Source organism: Symsagittifera roscoffensis, chromosome 3 (genome assembly GCF_963678635.1).
Source record: "Symsagittifera roscoffensis chromosome 3, txSymRosc1.1, whole genome shotgun sequence".
Taxonomy (NCBI): domain Eukaryota; kingdom Metazoa; phylum Xenacoelomorpha; order Acoela; family Convolutidae; genus Symsagittifera; species Symsagittifera roscoffensis.
This window is the reverse complement of record NC_087064.1, coordinates 38411501-38436252: the sequence shown is the minus strand read 5'-3', so window position 1 is coordinate 38436252 and position 24752 is coordinate 38411501. Positions and strand designations below refer to the sequence as shown.

At 35.3% G+C, this 24752-nt stretch overlaps 2 protein-coding genes across 3 annotated transcripts in view; both read right to left on the bottom strand.

Moving 5' to 3' along the window:
- LOC134842820 (pyruvate dehydrogenase (acetyl-transferring) kinase isozyme 2, mitochondrial-like) overlaps window positions 1-9192 on the bottom strand; it is a 28875-nt gene extending 19683 nt beyond the window's left edge. For both annotated transcript variants that reach the window (XM_063859314.1, XM_063859315.1), the window contains exons 1-3: window positions 8868-9192; window positions 8354-8495; window positions 8159-8230 (exon numbers count right to left, since the gene is read on the bottom strand). In XM_063859314.1, coding sequence (XP_063715384.1) covers window positions 8159-8230; window positions 8354-8495; window positions 8868-9141 — 488 coding nt within the window. In that variant the 5' untranslated portion in view covers window positions 9142-9192. The remainder of the gene's footprint in view (window positions 1-8158; window positions 8231-8353; window positions 8496-8867) is intronic.
- Window positions 9193-20741: 11549 nt separating this feature from the next.
- LOC134841074 (ceramide transfer protein-like) lies at window positions 20742-22639 on the bottom strand. The gene has a single exon (XM_063856848.1). The coding sequence runs from the start codon at window positions 22594-22596 to the stop codon at window positions 20872-20874; it is 1725 nt and encodes a 574-aa protein (XP_063712918.1). The 5' UTR covers window positions 22597-22639; the 3' UTR covers window positions 20742-20871.
- Between the last annotated feature and the right edge of the window lie 2113 nt (window positions 22640-24752).

Below are 24752 nucleotides of genomic sequence, written 5' to 3'. Positions count from 1 at the left end.
AAATTGCAGCTTCAACCAAAGTTAGAAATGGGCTGAACTTTGGGAGATTCCTCAGAGGGAATATTCCACTAAGGTCCATATCTTCGATTCCTCTGTGCCCGGGAGCATTGTCAAAAATGCAGAAACCATCAACATCGTTCCGTTCGTCAAGGATAATGTTTCCACATAGATCTTTGAGAAAATTTTTGAAAATTTCCTCCTTCATTCCACCTCGAATTACCTGATAATGCAAAAGGCCTTCCGTGGAAACTGCGCAACAGATTGTAACATTGGGTCTTTTATGGGCACTGATCTTTCTATATACTCCGTCACCCTTAGCAGATCGCCCTTGAGTACGCCGCATGTGGATATTTACACCAAATTTATCCACAAAATTTTTTCGCAAACTTATGACGTCAGGGCTCATGATCCACATTGCATAGTTGTATCGATCTTCTATATTTTCTTCGCTGTTACGCTCTGCAGGACAATCTCTCGCAATTTTGAAAGTGATCATTCTCCCTTCTAATGCTTTTGATAGTGCTTGTTGGGTAAAATGGGGTTTTTTGGGTAACCGCGCTCTCAACGCAAAATTCACTTGCTGCAATGTCATCAGTGGATTGCCCTCCAGAATGTCAATAGCGCTCATAATAACTTCGTCAATTTTTCGCGATTGTATGATCTACCTTGTGGTAAATTTTCATATCTCCCACGCCGCATAATTGTATACGCAGTGTTCCGATTTATTCCCAAACAGTCGGCCAAAGCTATATAATCTTCTCCACGCGAATGCGATTCGATTAAACGTCGTTTATCGATACATGAAAATTTTTAATACCTGGCCATTTTGAGCGTGATTCAATTATTTCTTGACTTTCAATTGAAAATACGGTTTGTTCAAAAGATGTCACTAACATTTCAATAGGCTTTAAAATAGTGTAATATCACTGAATACCGAAACAAAATAAGTAGTAGTAGTAGTAGTAGTAGTAGTAGTAGCACTAGAAGTATCGTAGGCAGGGTCGGAAAAATGAAGGTGCTTTCATTTTTTCGACTCGGCAACCCTTTTTTCGACATGAAGCACCTTCCATATTTTAGTCTTCTAAGGTCAAAACTGGGGAGCCCCTTTTTTGAATGGGCATTTTTCCTTTTTTTGATTACAGTGCTAGTAATACTATGAAAAACGAACTAGCCAAAATCTTTATTATTTTTTAACCGTTTCTATCAATTTGAACATGAAAATTGTGCAGACTGCCCGTTGAAGATCTTTTAAAAATTAATTATTGCTGACAAGTTCTGCAATAGATCAAACACAAATTCAACTGTTCATTCGAAATTATTTTGTTTGTTTGTAAATTGAAACTACAAAAGTAGTAAAACTATAAAACCTCCTTATTACTCACTTAGGAATTGCTCAATAACTATTCATAAAATTCTAGTGAAAATAAAATCAAAATCGAACAAAAACAGAGCGCTCTGCGTTTGTCCAAATAGCAAGAAATTCTTGATTGCTAAGCTCTTGTTAGCCTTAATTCGTTGCTAATTTCATTTCTAGCTTTTTTCAGGTGGATTCTTAGGTTTCTATCAAAACCCTGGTCGGGCTTTGCCAGGCCTGGATTCTTGTTTGGCTGTCCGTTAATTAGGCCAATAAAAATTTTCGGGCGGAAATGTAACTCCCAGTAAAGAGTAAAAACTAAGGGTAAGAAAAGGGAAAATTATTTTTTTTTCATGAGATAATATCGATTGATTCGAAATGTTTTAGTGACTCCTAAAACATCAGTATCAACCAGTGCGAAGACTGAATTGATTAAAAAGCAAAATTGTGAATTGCTAAATTTTTTTAGCCTTATTTTCATGATACTTTTTTCTCATAGCTTTTTTCAGGTTAATTTTTCTTTGTTTTCAAGAGACGTTATTGATCAAGTGGGAACCTTTTAGTGACTCATCAACAATCAATATTAACGAATGTGAAAATTTATTTGAAAAAAGCAAGATTCTTGATTGCTAAACTCTTGTTAGCCTTAACTTTTTGATATTTTTTTCTCCGGTAAATTTTAAGGTGTCAATCAAAATCCTGGTCGCGCTCTGATTGGCCAGGATTTTTTGGCCCTCTTTGAAAACATTTTTGTGTCCGTTAGTTTGCAACAACAAAAAATCCGGAGGAATTGTATCTTCCTAATAGGATTAAAAAACAAGGGTGAGAAAAGCGAAAACAGAAACATTCTTATTTGTTTTCATAAGATTTTAGTGATCAGGTCGAAATATATTAGTGACTCCTAAACCATCAGTATCAACCAGTGCGAACACTTAATTCCTTAAAAAGTAAGATTCTTGATTTCTAAAGCCTTGTTAGCCTTTTTTGCTTGATATTTTATTTTCTCCGAGCTTTTTTCAGGTGAACACTTAGGTTCAATCAAAAACAAAAATTACTCGGCCAGGAATTTTTATTTATCCTTTTTCAAAAAAACTTCAGGCGTGCTTTACTTTGCGCCAATTAAGAGGAAAACGTATCTCTCTATAAAAAACAATGAAAAAAACTAAACAAAAAAGAAAACAAAATTTTTAATTGTTTCATTTGAGATGTTATTTTTTGATTGGAAAATTTTTAGAGTAACTGCTAGAATCAATCCTTCAGTGTTCAGCTCAATTGAAAAAATGGCTGGTTATTCTATCAGAATAGTTTGACTTGGCATATTAGGAGAATAAACAGCGAGCAAAATTTTGTATATATCTTCAATTTAGTGAGATAGTATATATCGATCAGAAATGATCTTGATTACTACCAGGAGCTCAATGATAACCCAATAATTCAATTAACACTGCAGAAGTTCAAAAGTCATTTTTTCTGTATGATCATCAGTTGAATGATTAAAAGATCTCGATGATTACCTTTTTTGGCTGATTTTTACTTGGGGCCTTCCATATTTTCGACTTTTGCCGAGCTTAGTGCTAGAAGTTTCCAAAGATGATGAAAAAACAAAAATAAAAACACAACAAGAATAAATGACACGTTTTTTAGTTTGTCTTACAGTCTATTCTAGCTTGAAAATCGATTCATTTTTTAATGATTTTTTGCTCCATATCCAGTCAATAAATTTGTAGAGGGCCAATTTCTTTTTTCTGAGAACTTTCTCATTAAAAAATAAAAGATTTATTTGAGAACTCTTGTCTATAGATATGCTTCAGACCAAAAAGACTGATAAAAACGTTCAGTAATCTGAAAAAATCCAATTTTTGTGATCATCATGAGTTGAATGACTAGAGAATCTCAATGATTACCTTTTTTGGCTGAGTTTTACTTGGATCCTTCCATATTTTCGACTTTTGCCGAGCTTAAAGCTAGAAAATTTTTAAAATGACAAAAACAAAAATAAAAACAAAACAAGAGCAAAAGACACGTTTTTAAGTTTGCCTTAGAGTCTAAATTAGCTTGAAAAGCGATTCAGTTTTTTTTTAAATGAATTTTTCATTCTTTGCTCCATATCCAGTCAATAAATTTGTTGAGAGCCAATTTCTCTTTTCTGAGACTTTTTTCTTGAAAAAAATGAATGATTGATTTGAGATTCTCGTCTATAGATATGTTTCAGACCAAACAGACTGATAAAAACCTTCAGTAACCTGAAATAGCACACATTAATTTGAGCCAACTTTTTTCATGTATTTGGTGCCATTCGAAATTTTGCAAAAAAAAGAAACGAGTCTTGTACGAAATTAGTTACTTTTATTACCTTGATCGCTAGGTTTTGAATTCTGGTAGGTAAAACGGACTGTCATAAAAAACTTTCCTATGATAAAAAAGTCGGTAAAAATGATGCTGTCTTCAAAATTTTGTAGCAGCAGTGATAGTTTTTGAGTTCATCAAACTTTTTGTTGCACAGGAAAAGTTCGGAAACTCGATTTTCCAGCTAGCCCATTTTATTGAGTTGCATTTTTTTGACTTACGATGCGAAATAATAACCGACCAAAGCTCATTAAAGTGCTAGAGTTTGAAATTCGGAGGTCCGACTTTAAAACATTTAAATGATCATTGAGGATGCTTTCAATGAGTATGGATGAAAAAGATGCATAAGTTCGAAAGATATGGGATTTTAAATCTTTGACAATTTTGGCACTAATTTGAGGTTCTGGTGCCAGAACTTTCTTAACTTCTGATTATCACTTTTTGCTCATTTAAAAAAACCTTACCGAGCTTTATCTATGAATGGACTAATTTCCAAAATTACCAAAAAGGATAAGACTTAACTAGAAAACGGTGTTTGATGATTTTAATGAAAAAACTGGAAAATCGTTCTTTTTTTCGAAAATTTTTCGCTTTTTTCCGAGCCATTTTCGTTTTTTTCATCCAGAATCGGAATAGTTATCGAAAAACCGTGTTTCTCAGTTTTACTATACGAAAATAGGCAAATGCGTTCCAAAAACGGTTTTTCACCAACTACCTTCAAACATTCGACTCGGCAGCGCTAGTAGGAGTAGAAGTAGTAGTAAAAAACTTAAATTACTCAAATGAGAGTGGCAATTTCATGAACAAGTTAAAAATTTAACAAAAAAAACAGCGGTGTTAGAAAAAAATTATTTCACAGATATTTACTAAATTAGTTTAGCAAACACATGAGCAGCATCGGCACTGCAAGTACCAGGTACAAGTTCTGTGCAGACTGTATAAGGTTCTGGAGTGCTCCTGTAGCAAGTTTCGTATTAAACGCTTGAAGTTTGATGGCAGATCTATTATGTTGATGTGTAAAAACTGGAGAAAATCGTTGAACACAAACCAATGTTCCAGTCTAAGAATCTGGGTGCTCGGAAAGTTCCTCTCCGATGTTTCAAGGCACAAAAAATCATCAAAGTGAATGCAATTGAGGCCTAATACGATGGTAGTAGAAAAGCGGAAATCTATCTCGATGAGTTGGTAAGATTACAATAAGCTAACCCTCCCTATGATCCCCTAACCCACTGGTAATTAAGGTGTTCAACTTTCAAATTAAATTAATATACTATAAATAATCGATTAAGGCTCTAACCACTATACTGCGGCCGCCTGAGAGAAGACATACACTTCGGTAATACCTACCATCCACAACGCGCTTAATGCAAACGGATGAAGCTCGTGTCATGATGTTTATCACAGAGGCAAATCTACCTTTCGCAAACACTAGTTGAAATTAGCAATAAAATTAAACATTAATTAGACTTAGGCATATTCGACATTCATAGAAATAGGCCAATTGGAAAACAGTTTTTGTAAAAAAAAATAACTAAATAAAAATCTTCAAATACTTTTTTTTGCAGAAAATTTTCAAAATTTGAAGCTTTTGATTTACAAATTGGCGCTAAAACTCCAAAATCAACTTTACTTGAAAAAGGTTAAATTAAGCATAAATCAGCTTTTGTAAGCCTGCTCAGCCTCACCTTATTATCTTGAAATTAGACCGAAATCAGAAAATTTCGGACTGGTTTTTCTCGGAACTGAGAAAAACAAATCACAAGGTTTAAATGTCGTTTCAATCACGACTGAGAGGGCTTTGATATGACATATCACTCGACCCATATCAATGATTACTTGAGTTACCTGATTTTTTGTGGGAAAAACTAGAACACACCCGAATACAAGTTCCTCCACATTTTTCGAATGGTCGCGACAGCGAGTAATAAAAATTATAACTTGAGTTACTACAACTACTACTTATATTACTAATCCGATTATTGCCCGTTTTTCCATAGTGGTGGGGTTGGATATTCAGTAAATGCGTAAGCAATGGTATATTTGGATAGCTTGACCAATTACAGCAATCAGATTAGGGCATTCTGAATTGCATTCAAGTTAGTTGATGGAAAAAAAACACGTTTTTTCTATGCCTTGAATCAAGTCAGTGTGGTTTTGAGGTTTAAAAAATTCAGGTCTCGTTTAACACAATCGATGCAGCGTTTTGAGGTCTTCCTAATGGTCTTTTCCCTGGGACTGGAACACAGTCTGTTGGTTTTGACGCATGGTCATTTTTTCTTCGATTATTAAGGCCAAACCGTCCTAGCCGTGACAGCACTTGTAGCTTGTCAGATCAATCAGACCGGTCATTTTAATTACTACTTCGTTCCTAACTCTGTCTTCGTAAGTGACTCCTGTAAGCCATGCTGCGCCCAAGTTTCAATGCAGTAAATGAGAACAGGCCGGGGACAAACTCCGTCGATATGACCCCTTGTAATCAATTCAATATTCAGCAGCAGAGGCACAATCTCGCGCCATTTCGTCCAGAAAGCTGCTATTCTGACCGATGATGCACGTAATGCGTTACTTTCACCGGAAATCATGTCACCAGATAGAAACATTTTTTGACAGTTTCCAGGGTTTCAGATTGGTTGATCCTAGAGCCGTATTTTGTTTTGAGCGATAATTGGAAGGATTATTGCATCTTGCACAAACATAATTAGTCTTAAGTTTGGTTATTTTCCTCAGACCACTGCATTTTTATGCACCCATTAATTAGATGAAATGCAGTGTTTTGAAATGCCGGCGACTCCCTTTAAACAACAAGCGCATGGAAATTTTCCGGTTTTTTTGAGAAATGCACTTTTGGCCTGAAATAAAATGCTTTGTCTTGTACAAGTTAACTTTCAAACCTCTAAAGTGTAAAGCCTTGCTCCAAGTTTTAAACTTTTCTATAGACTGTGATTCCGTTTCAGCTGATATCACAAGGTCATCTGCAGATAGCATATCCCACGGTACCATGGAACGACAGTTTTTTCTAGCCTCCTTGATTACTATTATAAATAACAATGGGCTAAAAGCTGATCCTTGATGCAAGCCTACTTCAACTTCAAAGTAATCCATGCATCCCTGATGCCACAAACTCTGGTTTTCGACTCGGTGTATAGACACATTATCAGCCGTAACCAGTTTTTCGGGAACTCTCTGTTGCCTAAATGACCATGGACACAGTCGAAGCTTTTTCGAGATCAATAAATGTGATGCAGTGCTTTTCTCTTTTCCGCAAATAATTGCATCAATTATCTAATAAGAAAAACGGCATCGGTAGTTGATCTAACATCCATAAAACCAAATTGTTTGTCGTTTATTTTTATCAATTTTGTTGCATGTTCCAGTAGTCGGATGCCTCAGTAGGATCCACATACTAACGGATCGCCTTTTCCCTAGTAAAATGTTACAGTTTAACTTTCGCTCCAATTGGCAAGGATTAAACCAAAAGGCTCGAGATAATTTGAGTGCAACAACTATATGGACCAATTAGCGTGCCTTAATTCAACTTGGAAAGGTAATTTAATTCAACTTGGAAAGGAAATAATCGCTTTCAGTTTCAGATTATTTCAACGTGTTTTCACCTTAAGCATCATCAAGAGAAGCATAGAGTCGAGCACAACTTAGGCCAACAAACTACCAACTTCCAGGAAACTATGAAATGATTACCTTAAATCTCTTTTTATATTTGAGCTCAAGATGATGATAGCTTGAAAATTGTATAAAGAATGCCTTTCAAACCATGTGCGAGTCTAGGGTTTTCCCGACGAAAGAGGGGGGTGGGAGGAATTTTCAAAAATTCGAAACTTTCAGGTCGACCAATTGATCCGAGCTCTCCCAAAACACTACGCACTTAGCGAATAATTTCTGCTCCGCAATTATATACTAATTTAAAGAGGGGAGCACGTGCTTAAAACCGCGATTTTGGCCATAACCTTTCAAAGAGAGCGTAAAAACAGGTTTAGCCTTTAAATTTTAGCTGCGGCACAGAAGTTCCTCACATCCAGAAAATCCTAGGCGTCATTAGAAAAAATTGCTTTGGTGTAAAAAGGTGAACACTATTGTTCCGGGCAGTGGTGAGCGGGTCGAATCCTCTCAAATACGCTAACGTTTCAAACTACTATTTACATAATTGTTGCTCGAAAAAAGGGGAGTTTGATGGAAAAAAAGTGGACTGATCATCTCGCAAGCTCGCCTGTGTACATAATGTATACATTTATCAACAGAATTGCTATTTCTTTCGGAAAAAAGCCCCTCACTTGCTAAGCGATGCTTAACTAAGGCTGACCACTGTAGATCGACCTACAACCAACGTCGATCGAGACCTACGTTTACAGTTCTGCGATAGTTTCTCTTGTTGAAGATTTTAGGGAAACCATATTTAGGTCAGTTAAACCATTTTAATTTATAAGACTTGCAAAGATTTCTTACTTTTTGACAGCTTTGGGAGAAGGATTTTCATTAGTACTGAATTCCAGGCACTCTCGTAGACTCAATAAGTACCTAAATATATCTGTCTTACAACTATATACTTAAATAACACTTGTCGACACTTCAGAACTGCCATTTAGTTCCTAGCCACAATTTGAAAAAAAAAATAGATAGAAACTAAGCCAACAAACCAACCACGATCGAACTAGATCGATGGACGGCATCTTGAGCAACCTCGGTGGCAAGTAAGAAATTTCTTTGATGATGTTAGCCAGCCTAACTGGAATTTCTTTTCTCAGAAAGAAATAGGAAGACTTCTCTGTCGCTGCCCGACTTCCTGAAATTAAAGGCCAAATTTCAACTCTAATTTTAACATGGGAAAGCTAACCCGAATGTTATTATCGACTTCTGGTTCAAGTTCACTTCAAAATGCGTGATGCATGATTAACTGAACATAACTAAGATATCAGTTTGCCATTTAGATTCTGGTGGCGTAAGTTATATAGGAACATGAGCCAATGATAGGCAACATTGAATAATGGGGTCACATTTATTGCTACATAAGAACCTGGGGGCGTTTCTTTTGTTTATTTTGTCTGACTAAATAAACAATTTTGACGTCTTTCCAATTGTTTAGTTGGAAAATGACGAACAGTCTCGCTCAACATTAAAATCGAAGTGGAGTTAAGCTATGCTAAATGAAGCTTACCAAAGTCAATGAAGTTTTGTACCGACAAAGGTGAGGGCGAGTATTTGGCGTATTTGTCTACCAATAACGCCATTTCTTTGTCGTCGATACTTCTGGGGATGCTACTATTGCTGCTCAAATTTCTGCTTTGTTTCATGTTGAAAGAGGAAGTTTGTACTGCACAAGTTATACTGTTGTTAAAACGAGCACCTAAATGGCAATCTTGAGAATGTTTCACAGGCGCAAGCTGTCTAAGAAGACAATGAAACGGCCTAGTTGATTTTCGACAATTCATTGCTGATCAAAGGGTTTAGTAATAAAAAGAGTAATCTACACTAGCATAAATCTGAAAAAAAAAATTAAAATATCGCTGCACTCAAATCTCAAAAAAATTTAACAGATGTCTGCCCGGTTTAACAGCGAATATGAGACCAGGCGGAAATAAAAAATTTAAAAAATGGAACAAAATGAATTTAATTTCAGAAAAACAGCCGAAAAACAACCAGTATTAAATAAAGTTTTTTTATTTACCGACCAGCACCTAAGCCGAAAACAAACTGGTAAAAGCCCATTGATCCGAAAAGAAAAAATGCCAGAGGAAATTGTTGTTCGAAAATTTTTGAGCAATTAGGTTTTCCGTTTTACACAGAAGCGAAGCCGAGCTTCCCACCACTCGCGATACAACCCAAAAAAAACTCAAGTCAAAAATTTCAAATGTTGAAAAAAGTCGGTGAACCAAAATTTTCGACTAGGGGCCAAGTTAAAACTGGATGCGCGTGTTTGATACTGAATGAATTTGCTATACTGATGTGGCACGAAAAAAAAGTTATTTCAAAAATTGGAATTTGCTAAACAACCTTGAATGTTCCCCTATTAAAATAGTTATGAGTAAGAAAAATTATGAGATATTCAATTTTCCCAATAAGATAACATTCCTCTTACAAAAAATAAGGGAGTCGCCGCTTCTGCAGCAACAACTATCGCAGCAACAACTAGTTCTTACAATTGATGATTTGATTGTTTAAATTTTAAGAAAATTCAAGTTTCTAAAAAACGGTCAGAAGTCCCAAGAAACAGTCTATAGACCTTCCAAAATACATAAAGTTTTTGTACAAAAATCAGGTTATCGCCTCTTAACCAGAAAACACTCCCAAAACCGAATTTCAAGATTGAACACAACCTGAGAATTGAAACGGTAGTTTTCGCGGTAAGGCAAAAATTTTCAAAAACTGTCAAAATTTCGAAACTTTGTCTTGTTGGAAGGCCATAACTTTCGTCTTGATCAAACTGGGCATAGCCAATTATAAAGTTAGGCGTTCAACAACTTGTTGTTTTGATTAAACATAATATCAGATCTGGCAGGATAGTAAGCGAGAAAAGTCAAAACTGTCAACATATCAAATATTTCACAATTCCGAGATCATAAGATTTTTGAGTGAGAAAATAAGGCGTAGCCGCTTATACAGAAGGAATTCGAGCAACCTGTCATTTCGAAGTAACACGCAACCTCAGATTTGGGAGGGTACTTCGAGAAAAGTCAATTTTTAAGAAAAATTTGATTTTTCCTAGGGCTTAAACTTTTGGTGTAAGAAAATTTGGGCGCAGTCGCATAAGCTAACGAGGTTTCTAAAACCGGCTCTTTGAATTGAACCCAAACTAGACATGGCAGGGTAAATATTGAGAATATTCAAAAAAGTTTAACAAACGGTCAAAAAATCAAAAAAACTTTGAAGTTTCTCTGAAGTTTTATCAATTTGGTTAAAGAATCAAAAACAGTGCTTTTTTTTATTTTTCTTGTATAAAAGCAGTATAATCTTAGATCAAATTTCGTGGTGAAATCTAGACATAATTTTTTTCTAGACGTTTTTGTGAGTTATTGATCGTTTGAATAACTTACAAAAACTTCTAGAAAAAAACCACGACTAGATTTCACCTCGCAATTTGATCTAAGATTATACCGCTTTTATCAAGAAAAAGAAAAAATAAAGCACTGTGTTTGATTCTTTGACCAAATTGATAAAACTTCAGAGAAACTTGAAAATTCTTGCTGAACTGCCATAATCTCACAGAATCCAAGTTTATCCGAATTATCCACGTGTACTAAATTATCACGTATCAGAATCATCACCCTAGCAATTAAAAAAGACAAAGTTGGAGAAAACTTCAGACACAAACTTCGAAAATTACATCTTGTATTTAAGGATATTCATTCAAATATGGTGGAAGTGCATACTCTTCTAAAATTCCATAACTTTTTTACTTAATCATCTGTAATAGTCATGAATGGATCTTGCAAAAACAAAAACTTTAACTTCTGGAGATTCTTCTACTTCCTTAAATTGCAATAACGATCATTAGTGTAAAATTAACTTTGTTGCTAACGTCACCTGAAAATTTCGTAAAAGCACATTAAAAGCATATTCGAATGTGAGTGAATTTAACCGACATCTCTTCATACATGTTAGTAATCTCTTTCGCATCTACAGAACAAAAAATTGCAATGAATTTAGCTTTTCTGCTTTTTATATCTCGCATTTGTAAATTTTTTCCGCAAACTTAATATCAATTTTCTTGCAAATTAATCTTAATGTCACTTTTCATTCTTAATTTTCGTCATCAGATTCTCAAAAAATTCAGGTCAGGGAGAATTAGAACAAGTTAAATCGATCAACGTCAAATAAAAAAGCACATGTAACTGCTAAATGGAGAGTTTACGGTTAAAACTTTACGCGAAGTTTGGTGAATAGATTAAGAGCAAATCTGTTAAATATTGTCTGAAAACCTTCAGAATTTTCTATACAACAAATGTTTTTCTTGGATTTCTGCACTGAAAGACAAACAGAAGTATGCAATGAAACATTGTTTTTTATTTTATTGGTTTTTATCAAATCGAATTATTCAACCGTTTTGTTTAATTATTGATTTTATGTTTTTACTAATTTAGTAAATTTAGGTAGAATCAAGAAAGGAAATTTCCAAGCGAATAAATGGAGGCTTATGCACTCCGATTCAAGATTTTTTAAAATAATTTCCACGATTTAAAAAATTCAAAAACTGACGGCCAAGATGAAAAATCTGATGTTTTGACTGACTTTGACCATTTCAAGATTTAAAAATTGTTTCCAGTCTGAAAGTTAGCTTCAAAATTGAAATTAAGTGATAAAACAAAGGATTACACTTTTTGGTTCAGAGATTTTTCTGAATTTGTATGTTTGTACTATGAAAAGAAAAAATTTTGCTGCTAACTTTGCTTTGAATTAGCAAACGAACCTTTAGCACATAGTTTTTTGCTTAAATTCAGTTTTGAATCAGACACAAAAAACTTGAGAAAATGGCAAAAAAATAGGTTGAAGTTTATTGGAATAGTTGAGGAACTGCGCAAAAAAAAATAGTTTGAAACTTGCATACAAACTATAGCTTACGCAATTATAACACAAAAAAAAGTTCTCAACTTTAGGCATTTATATAGAATTGATAGACACTTTTTTTCTATCATTTGATAAAAGGGAATTTATAGACTTAAGTACTTTTTTGGAGAAATTATCTAAAATAACTCTTCGTTAGATTTTAAAATTATCGGTTAATTGATACAGTGTTTCCCTTAAATCATTTTTAGCATGGAATTTCATGCAAAAAGAGTTTGCTTGGAAGAAAAAGGATGAAGCAGAAAAGATGATTCTGCTTTCACGTCATACTTTTACTTAAAATTATTGGAATTTTTCAAGAACTGTGTTCATTTCAGCAGAAACGGATGTAAAAAATCTCCAGTTCAGTCTTTGATATGATACTTGAAATTTACTTCAAATATGCTTGCTTCGAATATGCTTTTAATCAGCTTCACCCAAATCTTAGAGAGACTTTAGCAATGAAAAATGATTTTACGCTATTTTTCTCAATATTGATTTGAATTAGGTGAAAAAAAATGCAAGAAGTTGTAGTTTTTGTTTCAAGATCCATACAGTAGTAGTACAGATAAGTAGAAAATATTTGGTTTTTTAGACAGAGTTTTTTCCACATTTGAATCAATTTCGTTGAAAAATAGAAGTAATTGTCGAGATTTGTGCCCAAAACGTTCTACAACAGCGTCATTTTTTAGTTACTAGGGTGATAATTGAGATTTAAAAACTCTGATAAAACATAATATTGTGGCAGTTCAGCAAGAATTTTGAAATTTCTCTGAAGTTTGATCAATAAGATTAAAGAAGAACTACACAGCGCTTTAATTTTGTATAAAAATTTGTAAACTCAAAAGGTGAAATACAACAAATTGTAAACAAAAATCATTTTATTTTTCAAGGAATTTCCATGAAATTTGCTATAATTGAGATTCACTTCGACAGAAAGCTACTCAACTATCAAAATAAAAGATTTAAAGCAGAGAAATGTGGACAGATATTGAGTCGAGCAAAAATAAACTTGACTTTCCACAATTTTTCCGAGTCGTCGGAGGTTTCAGCCAAGTTTAAGCTTAACTTCAGCATAGTTTAAGTTATTATGAGCAATAATTTGATAGTTACAGCACTTTGGAGAGCATATCTTAGCTCGAATTAGATCAATTTGTATCGCAGTTCAAATTTATGAGGGAAACAGGAAGAGAAGACGCTTGTTTTCAACAGAAACGACAAAACGTGTTCATTGTCCTATTATCGACTTTTGGTAACATTTTACACTCTACACTTTTACACTTGCAAAACAAACTTCAGACAGAAATAACCTTGCTTTGAATTAGTAAACGATCCTTCCAAAAAATGTTTTCTGTCAAAAATTCATTTTTTTGTAGTTTTTTTTTTCAAATTGATTCAATCGGAAGCAGAAACAAAGAAAATCTTACTTGACTAAATGGGGTGCCGGACATCAAGCCGACGGGACTTCAAGCGGAATCGTAAAATTAGGGACTCCAAGCCGAATAGTTCCTTATAAACTCGTGAAATATGATTAGTTTGAAAACTTTTTTGAAAACTTTCTCAATTTCATGATCTTTCTTCACAAGTTATTGACGTTGCACAAAATTTAAGCCTCCAAATGAGGTTTCGGAAACTTGAAAAGTAAAACATGGTTGAAGGCATTTTTCATGTTTATTATTTATGCATTTCAAAAACCGGCTGATGTTATTAACGGATGCCAATCACAAGTGGTGCCTTGTCATGAATAACGTTTATTATGGACTAAACTTGCCAAAACTTTTGAAAAACAACGTTTTTTTAGAGATGATAAAATAGTGTTTTGAGGTGCTTGTAAAGTTTTAATTTCGGCTTGAAGTCCCTTCGGCTTGAAGTCCCGTCAGCTTGTTGTCCTAGACCCGACTAAATGGGATAAGTTGAGAAACGTTGAGCAAACAAAATTAGTTTGAACTTTTCGTACAAACTATAGCTAAGATATTATCACACAAAAACGTTCTCGCGTCATTTGATAAATTAAGTGTAGTTATTGAGAGTTGATTGCTTTCAAGGAGAATTTTTCTGAGACTAAGTCTTTAACTCTTCCTTAGATTTTAAATGATCAATTCATTGCTACAGTTTTTCTCACGTTGAATTTCATACAAAAAGTGATCGCTTGAAAGAATTTAGATGGATCAGAAATGAAAAATCTGCTTTAACGTCATACTTTAATTTGAAATTGCTATTATTTCTCAAAAACTGATCATTTCAGCCAAAGCAATAAAAACATCTCCATTTCAGTGTTTGATATGATATTTGACATGAATGGGTTCGAAGAGAGACACCACTAGAGAATCTGAGATAATTTTGGAATAAACTTCGCTGAAGATTGAAAAATATTGTTCAATGAACACAACTAATACCTCCATTTTCTTTTCTGAGTTTAAAAGGGTGCGAAAAGTTGAAAATGTTGCGAGAACATAATTTCAAAACATGATTTCATTGCATACGTCTAATTGAATTTCAAAAAGTAAATCCAAAAAAACCTGCAGTACAAAATTTTTGGAAAAGTTTTCAGATAATTTTTTAAGGGATTTGCTCTTATTTTGTTCGCCAATCTGAACTAATAATATACTTTCAATTTCACCAATGACATGTCCCGATGTATTCGCTTTGGTTCCCTTAAACAGTTCCATCTCACTTAAGCACTTTTTGAGAATCTTATGATAAGAAATCAAGGATAAAAAGTGACATTAAGGTTGTTTTGCAAGAAAATTGATATTTGAAAAAAATGGAAATTTGCTGAAAAAATTTACAATAGCTGGATAATCAAAAAAACAGAAAGCGGGATTTAACTTACGCTAAGAATGTGCTAAAAATTTCAAGTAGATTACTAACAACTACTTTGAATATGCTTCAAATAAGCTTTTACCAAATTTTTGAGTGAATTTAGCAAAAAATCAATTCACACTAATGATCTCAATATTAATTTAAATAAGGCGAAAGAATTTCCAGAAGTTTAAGTTTTAGCAGATCCATTCAGTAATAGAACAGATGAATACGTAGAAAATATTCGGTCTTTTAGAAAAGCGCGTATTTCTATCACAGTTGAATCAATTTCTTTGTTAAATATGAGATGTAGTTTTCGAAAGTTGTGTCTGAACTTTCTTCAACATTGTCCCATTTTAATTACTAGGGTGATAATTGTCATAAAAAGTAGGATAAAATATGAAATCAACGCAGTTCAGCAAGAACATCAGCAGAAGGGTTCGGAGGGTTTAGCAATGTTTCAGTTTGATTTCAGCGTTGTTATAGCTAATATGAGCATTGTTTTTATAGTTAGAGCACGTTATAAAGCAAATCTTAGCTCAATTCAGATCAAACCGTATCGTAGTTCAAAGTTTCAAGGGGAAAAAGGAAAAAAAACGCAAACTGTTTAGGGGAAAATCACCAAAAAGTGTTCATTGTCTTTCATAACAAAAATTAAAATAAACTTTGGTTCATTATACTCTACACTTTTTTTAAATAGATACTTTACAATTACACCGGAAGCGATTTAAAAAATGCCAAAAACGTCCAACAATTTTTTCTATAGATTGAGATTTGTGCACCAAAACCTCAATTGTCTGACCATATTTTTCATGATACTGAAACATTGTATCTTAATACATTACAGACTGTATACCCTATCTTTATACATTGAATTTCTATAACCTATAGAAAAAAAATTGGAAAATCGAGCGCTGATTACTTTTTGAAACATAACATTTCAACCCGCGTAACTTAATACATGCCGAAAATTATAACCATAGGATTATATAAACAAAGGATCTTATACATTGGTGTAGAGGATCTTAAACAATGGCTGCATCGAAAAATCGGTCGCCAAAAAAACTTCTGTAACTTTAAATTATTTTGATACATTGAGAAATCTATTCTCTACCTCAATACATGGGGTGCTGACTGGATACAAAACAGCCTATCTTAATACATGAGGGTCAGCACCCCCCGGACAATTTTCCAAACAATTAAATTTTATCGGAATTTTTTTCTTGGAATCGAAACACTTTTTTTCGGACTCTAAACACAGACCTAATGCTACTAAGGCATCAGAGCTACCTCTAGGCCACGTGGAAACTTCTCGATGATGCAAAGGTTCACTAACAGAGCAACTTCAAAATTTCTTACAGAAGTGTAAGAGCTGATTACGGGAAATTAGTCTAGTTCCCGATTATAAGACACTTGATCTCGCAAGTGTAAATATATCAATGAACAATGGGACAAAATTTGTTTGCTCTTTGCTTCTTGCCCAAAATGCTAGCTTTAACATACGAAGTTGTCTAAGCACAGAGACGATGCGGAGCTTTACTTCACTTGCTATACAACAAACATAAAAAAAACATAAGCCATTTTTCATTTTTTAGATGACATTGGGATAATTCGCTAACAATGGCCATTTGCTATTACTATTTGATTTCATGTTTCAATTTTTTTCAACTCTATTTTACCGCCCTTTTCCTGTTCAAAGGTCAGAGTTATATAGCTTTTAACAAATTTATCGGACAACCTCTAAAATTTCTGAAACAATTCTGACCTTGAGACAGTGAAATAGAAATGAAAAAATAAACGAACTTTAAAAATTGCGTTTGAACTGCCAAAAGAGCAAACCAAATTTTGAATTTTTAAGGGACATTGATACCTACATTTCTGAAAAAAGTTATTTTTGTCTGTCCGAACTTTTTTCTAGTAATTATAACTTCAAAACAATTTTCATTCAGCAGCGATCTGCCATGCCATTTTTCAACAAAGCGAACATATAAAACGCAAACAAAAAGATCTAAACTGAATTAATTTCAATTTGAAGGTAAGATCTATTTCAAAAGCTTAAGAAGTTGTCCGATAATTTTGTTAAAAGCTTTAGTTACTAGCAAAAAGTTCGGGCAGGAAAAATTAGTCAAAAGAAAGCATTTAACGTAATTTGGAAAAACTATTTTTTCGACTAAAATTATCCTAGAGGTTACGTGAAAAACGATATTGCATGCAAAAATTTGTCAAAATGGAACAATTGTTCTTTTTAATAAATTATGTCTGTTGGAACTTTTTCCAACACACTAAATTGATGACACTTTTGACGTTGTCCAAAAACGTGATTAAAACTATAAAATACTATAATACCTAAAAAAGCTCACTTCGATTTAAAACTGATTTCTATGCTTAAAAACCGTAACCAAAAAGATAATTCAATGAAGTTTACCCATTAAATTTTTCAAGGCAACTGATATTGTCATTACTTCATCATTAACTATTTAAACGCTCATCGGTTAATCAATTGTCCGGTTAATATTGGAAAATGCTCAGAGATTTGAGGAATATTTTCATGCAGAAAAGTTTGGCTATTCAAGGACTTGGATTTTAAATGAGCTTGAAAATTTTGTATTACATCAAACAAAGAAAAAAATATAAGATTGGATTACCAATTAAAACTCCAATTCACAAACTTAGCACTTGCAACTACAATGAAAGTTGCTTAAAGCACAAGAAAAATCAGTGATGTAGCCACTAAGCCGACAATCTTGGAGCGGACACCAGTTGGCACAAAAAAGATTTTTACATTTTTTAACCTTTCAAGTTCCTCCCTGAAAAACTGCGGCAAAATTTGCTTACAGGGCAGAAAAAGCCTGTGATTTTGGCATTAGGCCGACAATCTTTCAAAAAACCAGTTAAAAAAAATATAAAAAATAAACTCCCTTCCAGAAACTGGAAAGAACAACAATTGCCCTTGCAAAGAAAGCTGCTTGCAGCTTAAGCAAAATCCGTGATCTGGACGCTCAGCCGAAAAACTTTGAGCAGACACCAGTTGCAACAAAAAAAATTATATTTAGAAAAATAAAATCGTTCGATTCCCTCCATGAAACTGGAATGAACAACACTTGCCCTTGCAACAGCAGTGAAAATTGCTAAGTACAAGTAAAATCTGTGATGTGGCCACTAAGCCGACAATTTTTGAGCAGAAGATAACCGCGATCAGCTTCGATAAATTAATTGATTAATCGCGAATTATTTTGCTAATCTTATGAATAACGTTCTTTAGGTAAGTTCGGCGGGTTTAAACGATAGCTTGTTTATATACCACCATTTTTGCGTTCGGCGATATGTAAATACTTATTTCAGGGGAAAACAAACAACTCCGTCGATAAAACGCGAATTTGAGAAAGATTAATATCGCCTAGCAGAATTTTGGTGAGGGAATTCAGTTTCGGTAGCATGCTTGCAAGTCTAACAAAATGCAAAAAACGGCTGTTTTTCCAATGCCCGGGGCGCTCCTGAACTTATGACATTTCTTGAAACAAGGGTCAGTGCAGTAGACCCTTAGTCAAAAAATATACGCAGCCAAACTCATATCCTCAGTTTAGCAGCGTAAATGATGCTTTTCATCAGCTCATGGGAGGAAGCGAAAGCAAAAAATTGTAAATGATTTCATGAAGTATAGCATGAAGTTGCTCTTCCTCGCTAGTCTGGCAAAATTGGATGCTCTTTTTAATATAGTTTTGTCAATAATTGACCCGGTAGTTTCAGTTTAATTTTTCATTGACTTAAAAAGCCAAAAACAATCCATATTTGGGGTAAAACAGTGGGCCCGAATTTGGTTACAGCACAAGAAAATCAGCGATGTGGCCACTACGACCACAATCTTTGAGCAGATACCAATTGAACCGAAAAAAAAATTATTTGAATTTTTTAAAAACTTTCAGGTCCCTCCTTGAAAAACTGCGGTGAAATTTGCTTGCAGCCTAAAAAAAATCACTGATTAAGCCAACAATCTTTCAGCAGACACCTGTTTAACCAAAAAAAAAGAAATAAAACAAATACAAAAACTTTCAAGTCCCTCCCTGAAACTGGAATGAACAACAGTTGCATTTGCAATGAAAGCTGCTTAAAGCTTAAGCAAAATCCGTGATTTGACCACAAAGCCGACAACCTTTCAGTAGATACCAGTAACACCCGATTTTTTTTCTTAATCTTTCAATTCCCTCCCTGAAAAACTACAGAGAAAAAGGCTTACAGCGCAAAAAAAAACAGTGATGTGGCCGTTAAGCCGACAATCTTTGAGCAGACACAAGTTGGACCGAGAAGAAAAAAGAATTTACTTTTTAAAATTTTCCAGTTCCTCCCTAAAAAAACTGTGGTGAAATTTGATTATAGCACAAAAAAAATCAGTGATGTAGCCATTAAGCCGCCGATCTTTGAGCAGACACCAGTTGAAACGAAAAAAAAAATCATTCTATTTTTTTTAATCAGTCCCTCCCTGAAAAACTGCGATTAAATTTGCTGACAACACAAAAAAAAAACAGCGATGTGGCCATTAAGCCGACGCAGACACCAGTTGAACCAAAAAAAAAACATTTAAAAAATTCAAAATCTTTCAAACTCCTCCCTGAAACTGGAATGAACAACAATTGCCGCTGCGAAGAAGGTTGTTTACAGCTTAAGCAAAATCAATGATGTGGCCATTAAGCCCACAATCTTTTAGCAGACACCAGTTGAACCAAAAAATAAAGCTATTTGAGCTTTAAAAAAAGAATCTTTCTATTCCTTTTTGCAACATAAAAGAACAACAATTGCATCGAAAAAAGCAGGCACAGGTTACGCCGAAAAAAAAATTAAAAACAATTAAAAACTTTCAAGTCACTCCCTGAAACTAGAATGAACAACACTTGCTACTGCTAAGAAAGTTGCTTACAGCACGAGCAAAACTCTTTGATGTGGCATAGTAGCCGACAACACTTGAGCAGACAAGCGAACTCAATTTTAACCGAAAAATTTTAATTGCATACAATTGCAAAGAAACAAAGTCCGGCCGAGACTCGAACCCAGACTTGAGAGAAAAAACGGAAACGGGAAAGAATGAATAGAACGGCAATGCAAGGAAGAAGTGAATAGAACGGCATGCTAACTGATTCAACTGATTTTTCTAAACCAGTTGTTAACCCGAAAAAAATATATACCGATTTGATAATGCTTGCTAATCGCAAGCGTAATAAATGTCTAAACTCGGTTTTTAAATAGAGACGTCTAATTTTTATCCGTCACCCAATATTTATATTTCTCTGGAAAATCTGTAAATTGCACAATGATTTTCGAAACTCCAACTAATTCATGCTTTTTCTCGCCATTTGCAAATGACTTTTAAAAATTTCGATTTCCAAAAAAGCACAAGTCAAACTACGAAAAACCAAAAAAAAATTGGTTTTAAAACTGGACCTAGAGTAATTAATCAATTCCTTCATTAACGCTTATGGCTCTTTTTCCTTTCCCCCCCCCCATCTGCAAAATTTTACTATTGAAGTTTTGTTCACTTTATCCGAATGTTACAAAAATTGGCATGCGAACTAATTAGGCTATGACAAACATTTTAGGTCTTCATAATTAACCTTGTAAAACCCCTCGTTACACCATAAAACTGACGCTTATGTGAGGTGGGAGGGGGAAGGAAAAAGAGCCACGCTTATAAAGATAGTAATAACAAATAGATGAATTAATCTATAATTTACAGAAACAGTATTCCAACTAATTAAAATTTTCAGAATTTCAAACTTTTTTCACTTGGCGATACACTGCGCCAATAGGAAAACTTGAGATTCGACATTCTACAGAAAAGTTGGAATTGAAACTTCGGGTTGCAAAGGCGCTGTCTTAGAATACACATACTGACCGAACTTGGTAAGAAATTTAGGATATTCATGTTTATAAATCTGACGTAGCACCTTGGCCGGAGCCCATCCACCAGGATTCACGTCTGCAGTATACCACACTTTACAAGCAACTTTTGATCTAGGGTACTTTAAATTGGCGGAAACTACTCCGGTATTTATGACGATAGTCTGACACACCATCGAAGCCCTAACTTGGCACCTAACCACTCCCCTTCCGAGAACACCCTCACTGTGGTCAACGGAGTAATTGCACACAATCCAGGTATCGTTTTCATTGCTTTCTTGGTTATATGCACTAACATGACGGATATGCGATAAGTAAACTATGTCTCGTTGCGCGGACGGCCAGACTCGTTTCATTACTGACTGAATGATCACTGTGTCCGGTGCTAAAATCTCAAGCACTTTCACCTTCTCCAGAAGATGTCCTTCCCATTCCATTTTTACATCCGGATCAAAAAACCAACGACACATTTCCTCAGCCGTTATGCCTTCTACCTGATGTGTTGCTTTCAGAGGATCCAAAACCAATCCGTCTATTTCAACTTCTTTACGATAAACCCGCATTTCACCCTCTGAGTGCATCAGCTCCCATCCATCCTCGCCTTCTACTTGGTCGGACGAAGAAAAGGCGTATTTGAGGTTCTCTTTAACATAGTTGTCACATGCGCTGGAGAACCTATGTTGTGTCCGCTGAGTTCCACATGTCAGGGGAACTTTTACCAGAGATGCTTTTTCAGGGTTGTATGTATCCTCGTCCAGCTTTTCAAGGACACCGTCAATTGCATCGAACCACATTTCATCCGTGATTGCACTGTTTGGGCCCTCTTGAAAATCAGGCCCATCTCGTAAATTAGCGGTCATCATATTTTCCTTCAGAGACCGGATAGCTTCTTCTAATTTCTTTCGCTTTCTAATTTCCTCGTCCAATTTTCTGCGCAGTTTCTCATCTTGGACCATTGATAGATCAACACATTGTTTACACAGATCCAAAAGGTTGTCAGTAGTTGTTTTGAAAGTTAAGCAGTCAGCCCTGAATAGAGACATGTCGGTTTCGAGCGTCTGTGGTGAATCGCCATTCTGATCTGGCAAAGTGCTTGCACTCAATTGCATGTGCAGTTCTATTTTTTGAACTAACTGCTTCGATGAACTTCGCAAAGTGTCCATTTCAGATTGCAAAGTCAACAATTCCTGGCCGCGGTTAAGTTTACTTTTACCACTAAGAAGCATATTTCCGCTATTGATGGAATTCAGGGAAAACATGGATCCATTTCTGCTCATAGCAGAATCAATGCTGGAATCGTTTCTGTAAAGCTCAATGGCATCCAGCCAAGTTCTTCTCTCCTCTCTGTTCTTGGCTCTACAGTACCAAACACAATCATTTACCCCGATATCAAACCTAAGCTCGTCAAATTCATGCTCTTTAACTAAAGCTTTCGCCAGACTCAGAGACCCTCTGGATCCAGTTGCAATGTTGGATTTATCTTTGAAGTAACTAATGCAACCATCTTTCAGCACAAAATAGCGATCTTGCCATCCATGGATATAATTAGTCCATTTTTGGAGAGACCCGCAAACTTCAACCGAAGAGGATTCGCTTTCTTCGGAACTATGACTTTCTGTCTCCTCGTCGGGTATACTGGCGTCCCCGCCCGTCATTCGTCCTAAAACGAAAAAGATCTAGAAATTCGATGTGAAACGTTGAAAATCTGGAAATGTATACTTGTGAGAGAAATTCCATCGAAATCTAACTTTTCTGACAAATTTAAAAAAACTATTAATTAGATGCGATATGTTAAAAGTATCATAGTAACCGAAGTTTAAGTCAGGAGTCCCTTCATCACATACTCCAGTCAAAATTCTAGGAATTTTCTAGATATGGAAGTGTAAAGTATAACGTGGATAGAAGTGGAAAACTGTATTGAATTATACAAAGTACTCCAAGTAATCAGAAGGTGAAAAGTATCATAGTAACCGAGGTTACAGTCAGGAGCCCCTTCATCACGTATTCCAGTCAAAATCCTTAGAACTTTCTAGATATGGAAGTGATAATGATTAAAAGGAGATGATAAGCGTTGATGTCCTTACAATTAGACTCGATACGTCTTACGTTTCTTCAATAAGAACACGCAACTCGACACGAAAAAACATAATATACAACTATAATTGTGTTGTTCCGAGTACTTTTAGCCTAATTGTTGTGATAAACTTATTAAATAGTTTCATGTTGAATGTTTGAATAAATCGCCTTTTGTGGAAGACCTTCTAAGTTTGTAGAAGGGTTTTAGAGACGGGCGTTGTATGTTATGAGATTCCACGTCTTCAGCGATTCTCCGAACAACACATTGCTCATTTCAGACTCCCAGGTGAAGTTCCTGGATTTTATTTTCAACATTCTATCCTGCAACATTCTATCTAACTCCCTCAAGCTTCCATCCACGATTTGTACTGCTTCATTCGACTGCCACTACACTATAAGTTACCCCGCCAATTTAAGACCCCTTCGCCCTATGCGAAGAAGAAGAGCATGTCGAACGAGGAACCGACAAACGAAGGCACCCCAGGCAGCGGTGCTCCCATATCAATGACAGCAAATAACTACTATCCCAATATTCCGAACTCGTCTGGGCTTCGAACGAAGATGCGTCGAGGGTTGTTAATGGTCTCAACAAACAGTCTCTCGTTTGTCTTCTCCGCGAATCCATATCTCAACTCAAATTGGCTCTCAATAAAGAGGACTCACTGAGTAATACCGTCCAGTCGCTGGCCTCAGATGTGAATCAGTTGAAAGCAGCTATACCGAACATCGAATCAACAATCTCTTCTCAGTTCAAAGATGCGTTTGAAAAAGATTCGACTGAAAATCAGAATACGAAGTCAGATTCTGGAGCGAGCATAAGTCGCCCAGTGGCAGCATCTACGCCAGCCTCCCGAAACAATGACAGGAAGCCATCCGACGATTCGCACCTCTTCCAAATTCGCATAGACGGTATCTCAGAAATTGAAGGAAAATCATCGCACGAAGTTATCAATGAAGAAACAGCATCTGTTGAGAAAATCTTCGGATATCTCACAGAACCACTGACGATTTGCAACATGAAACGACTCGGGCCATTCAAAAAAGATAGAAATCGACCACGAACTATTATAGTAACACTGCCACATGTTTGGGACGTTCGTAAAGTACTTTCGAAAGCCCCTCTTCTGAAGAACTACGTCAGCAAAGTCTATCTATCGAAAAGCCTCAGTCACCCAGAAATAGTCATGGAAAACGCGATTCTGAAAAACGATGAGAGCTCATTGAGTCCGGAATTCCCAAAGAAGCACTCAAAACACGATCACTGAAACTGCTCAAAGACGGTGAAGTTGTGAACATCGAATCGCTTACCGACCAAAGTACTGCATGACTGCACACAGACGCATCATGCATCTCTGTAACTATTTTCAATGTGCGAAGTATACTTGCGTATGAAAGACGTCTCGCTCTATCTCGTGCGATACTTTCAGCTAACCCCGATATTATCGCTTTGACCGACACTTGGCTCACTGAAAATATTGCGGACGCAGAGATCAATTTACCGAATTATTCCCTAATCAGAAAAGAACGAACCACAAACCGCGAACTCTCTAAACATGGTGGCGTACTTCTAGGTGTCAAGAATATCAGATGCAAAACTCTCAACCTCAGTCAATTCTGCGAAAACACGGACGACTTTGCTGCCTGCAAGATTGACTCCCCCGGCTATTCCTACATTATGGGAGTACTGTACAATCCACCAACTACAAGCAACTACAGATGGCCATTGAACAAATGG

Coding starts and splice junctions, on each gene's coding strand:
- LOC134841074 (XM_063856848.1), bottom strand. CDS start 22,596: ATGACGGGCGGGGACGCCAGTATACCCGACGAGGAGACAGAAAGTCAT.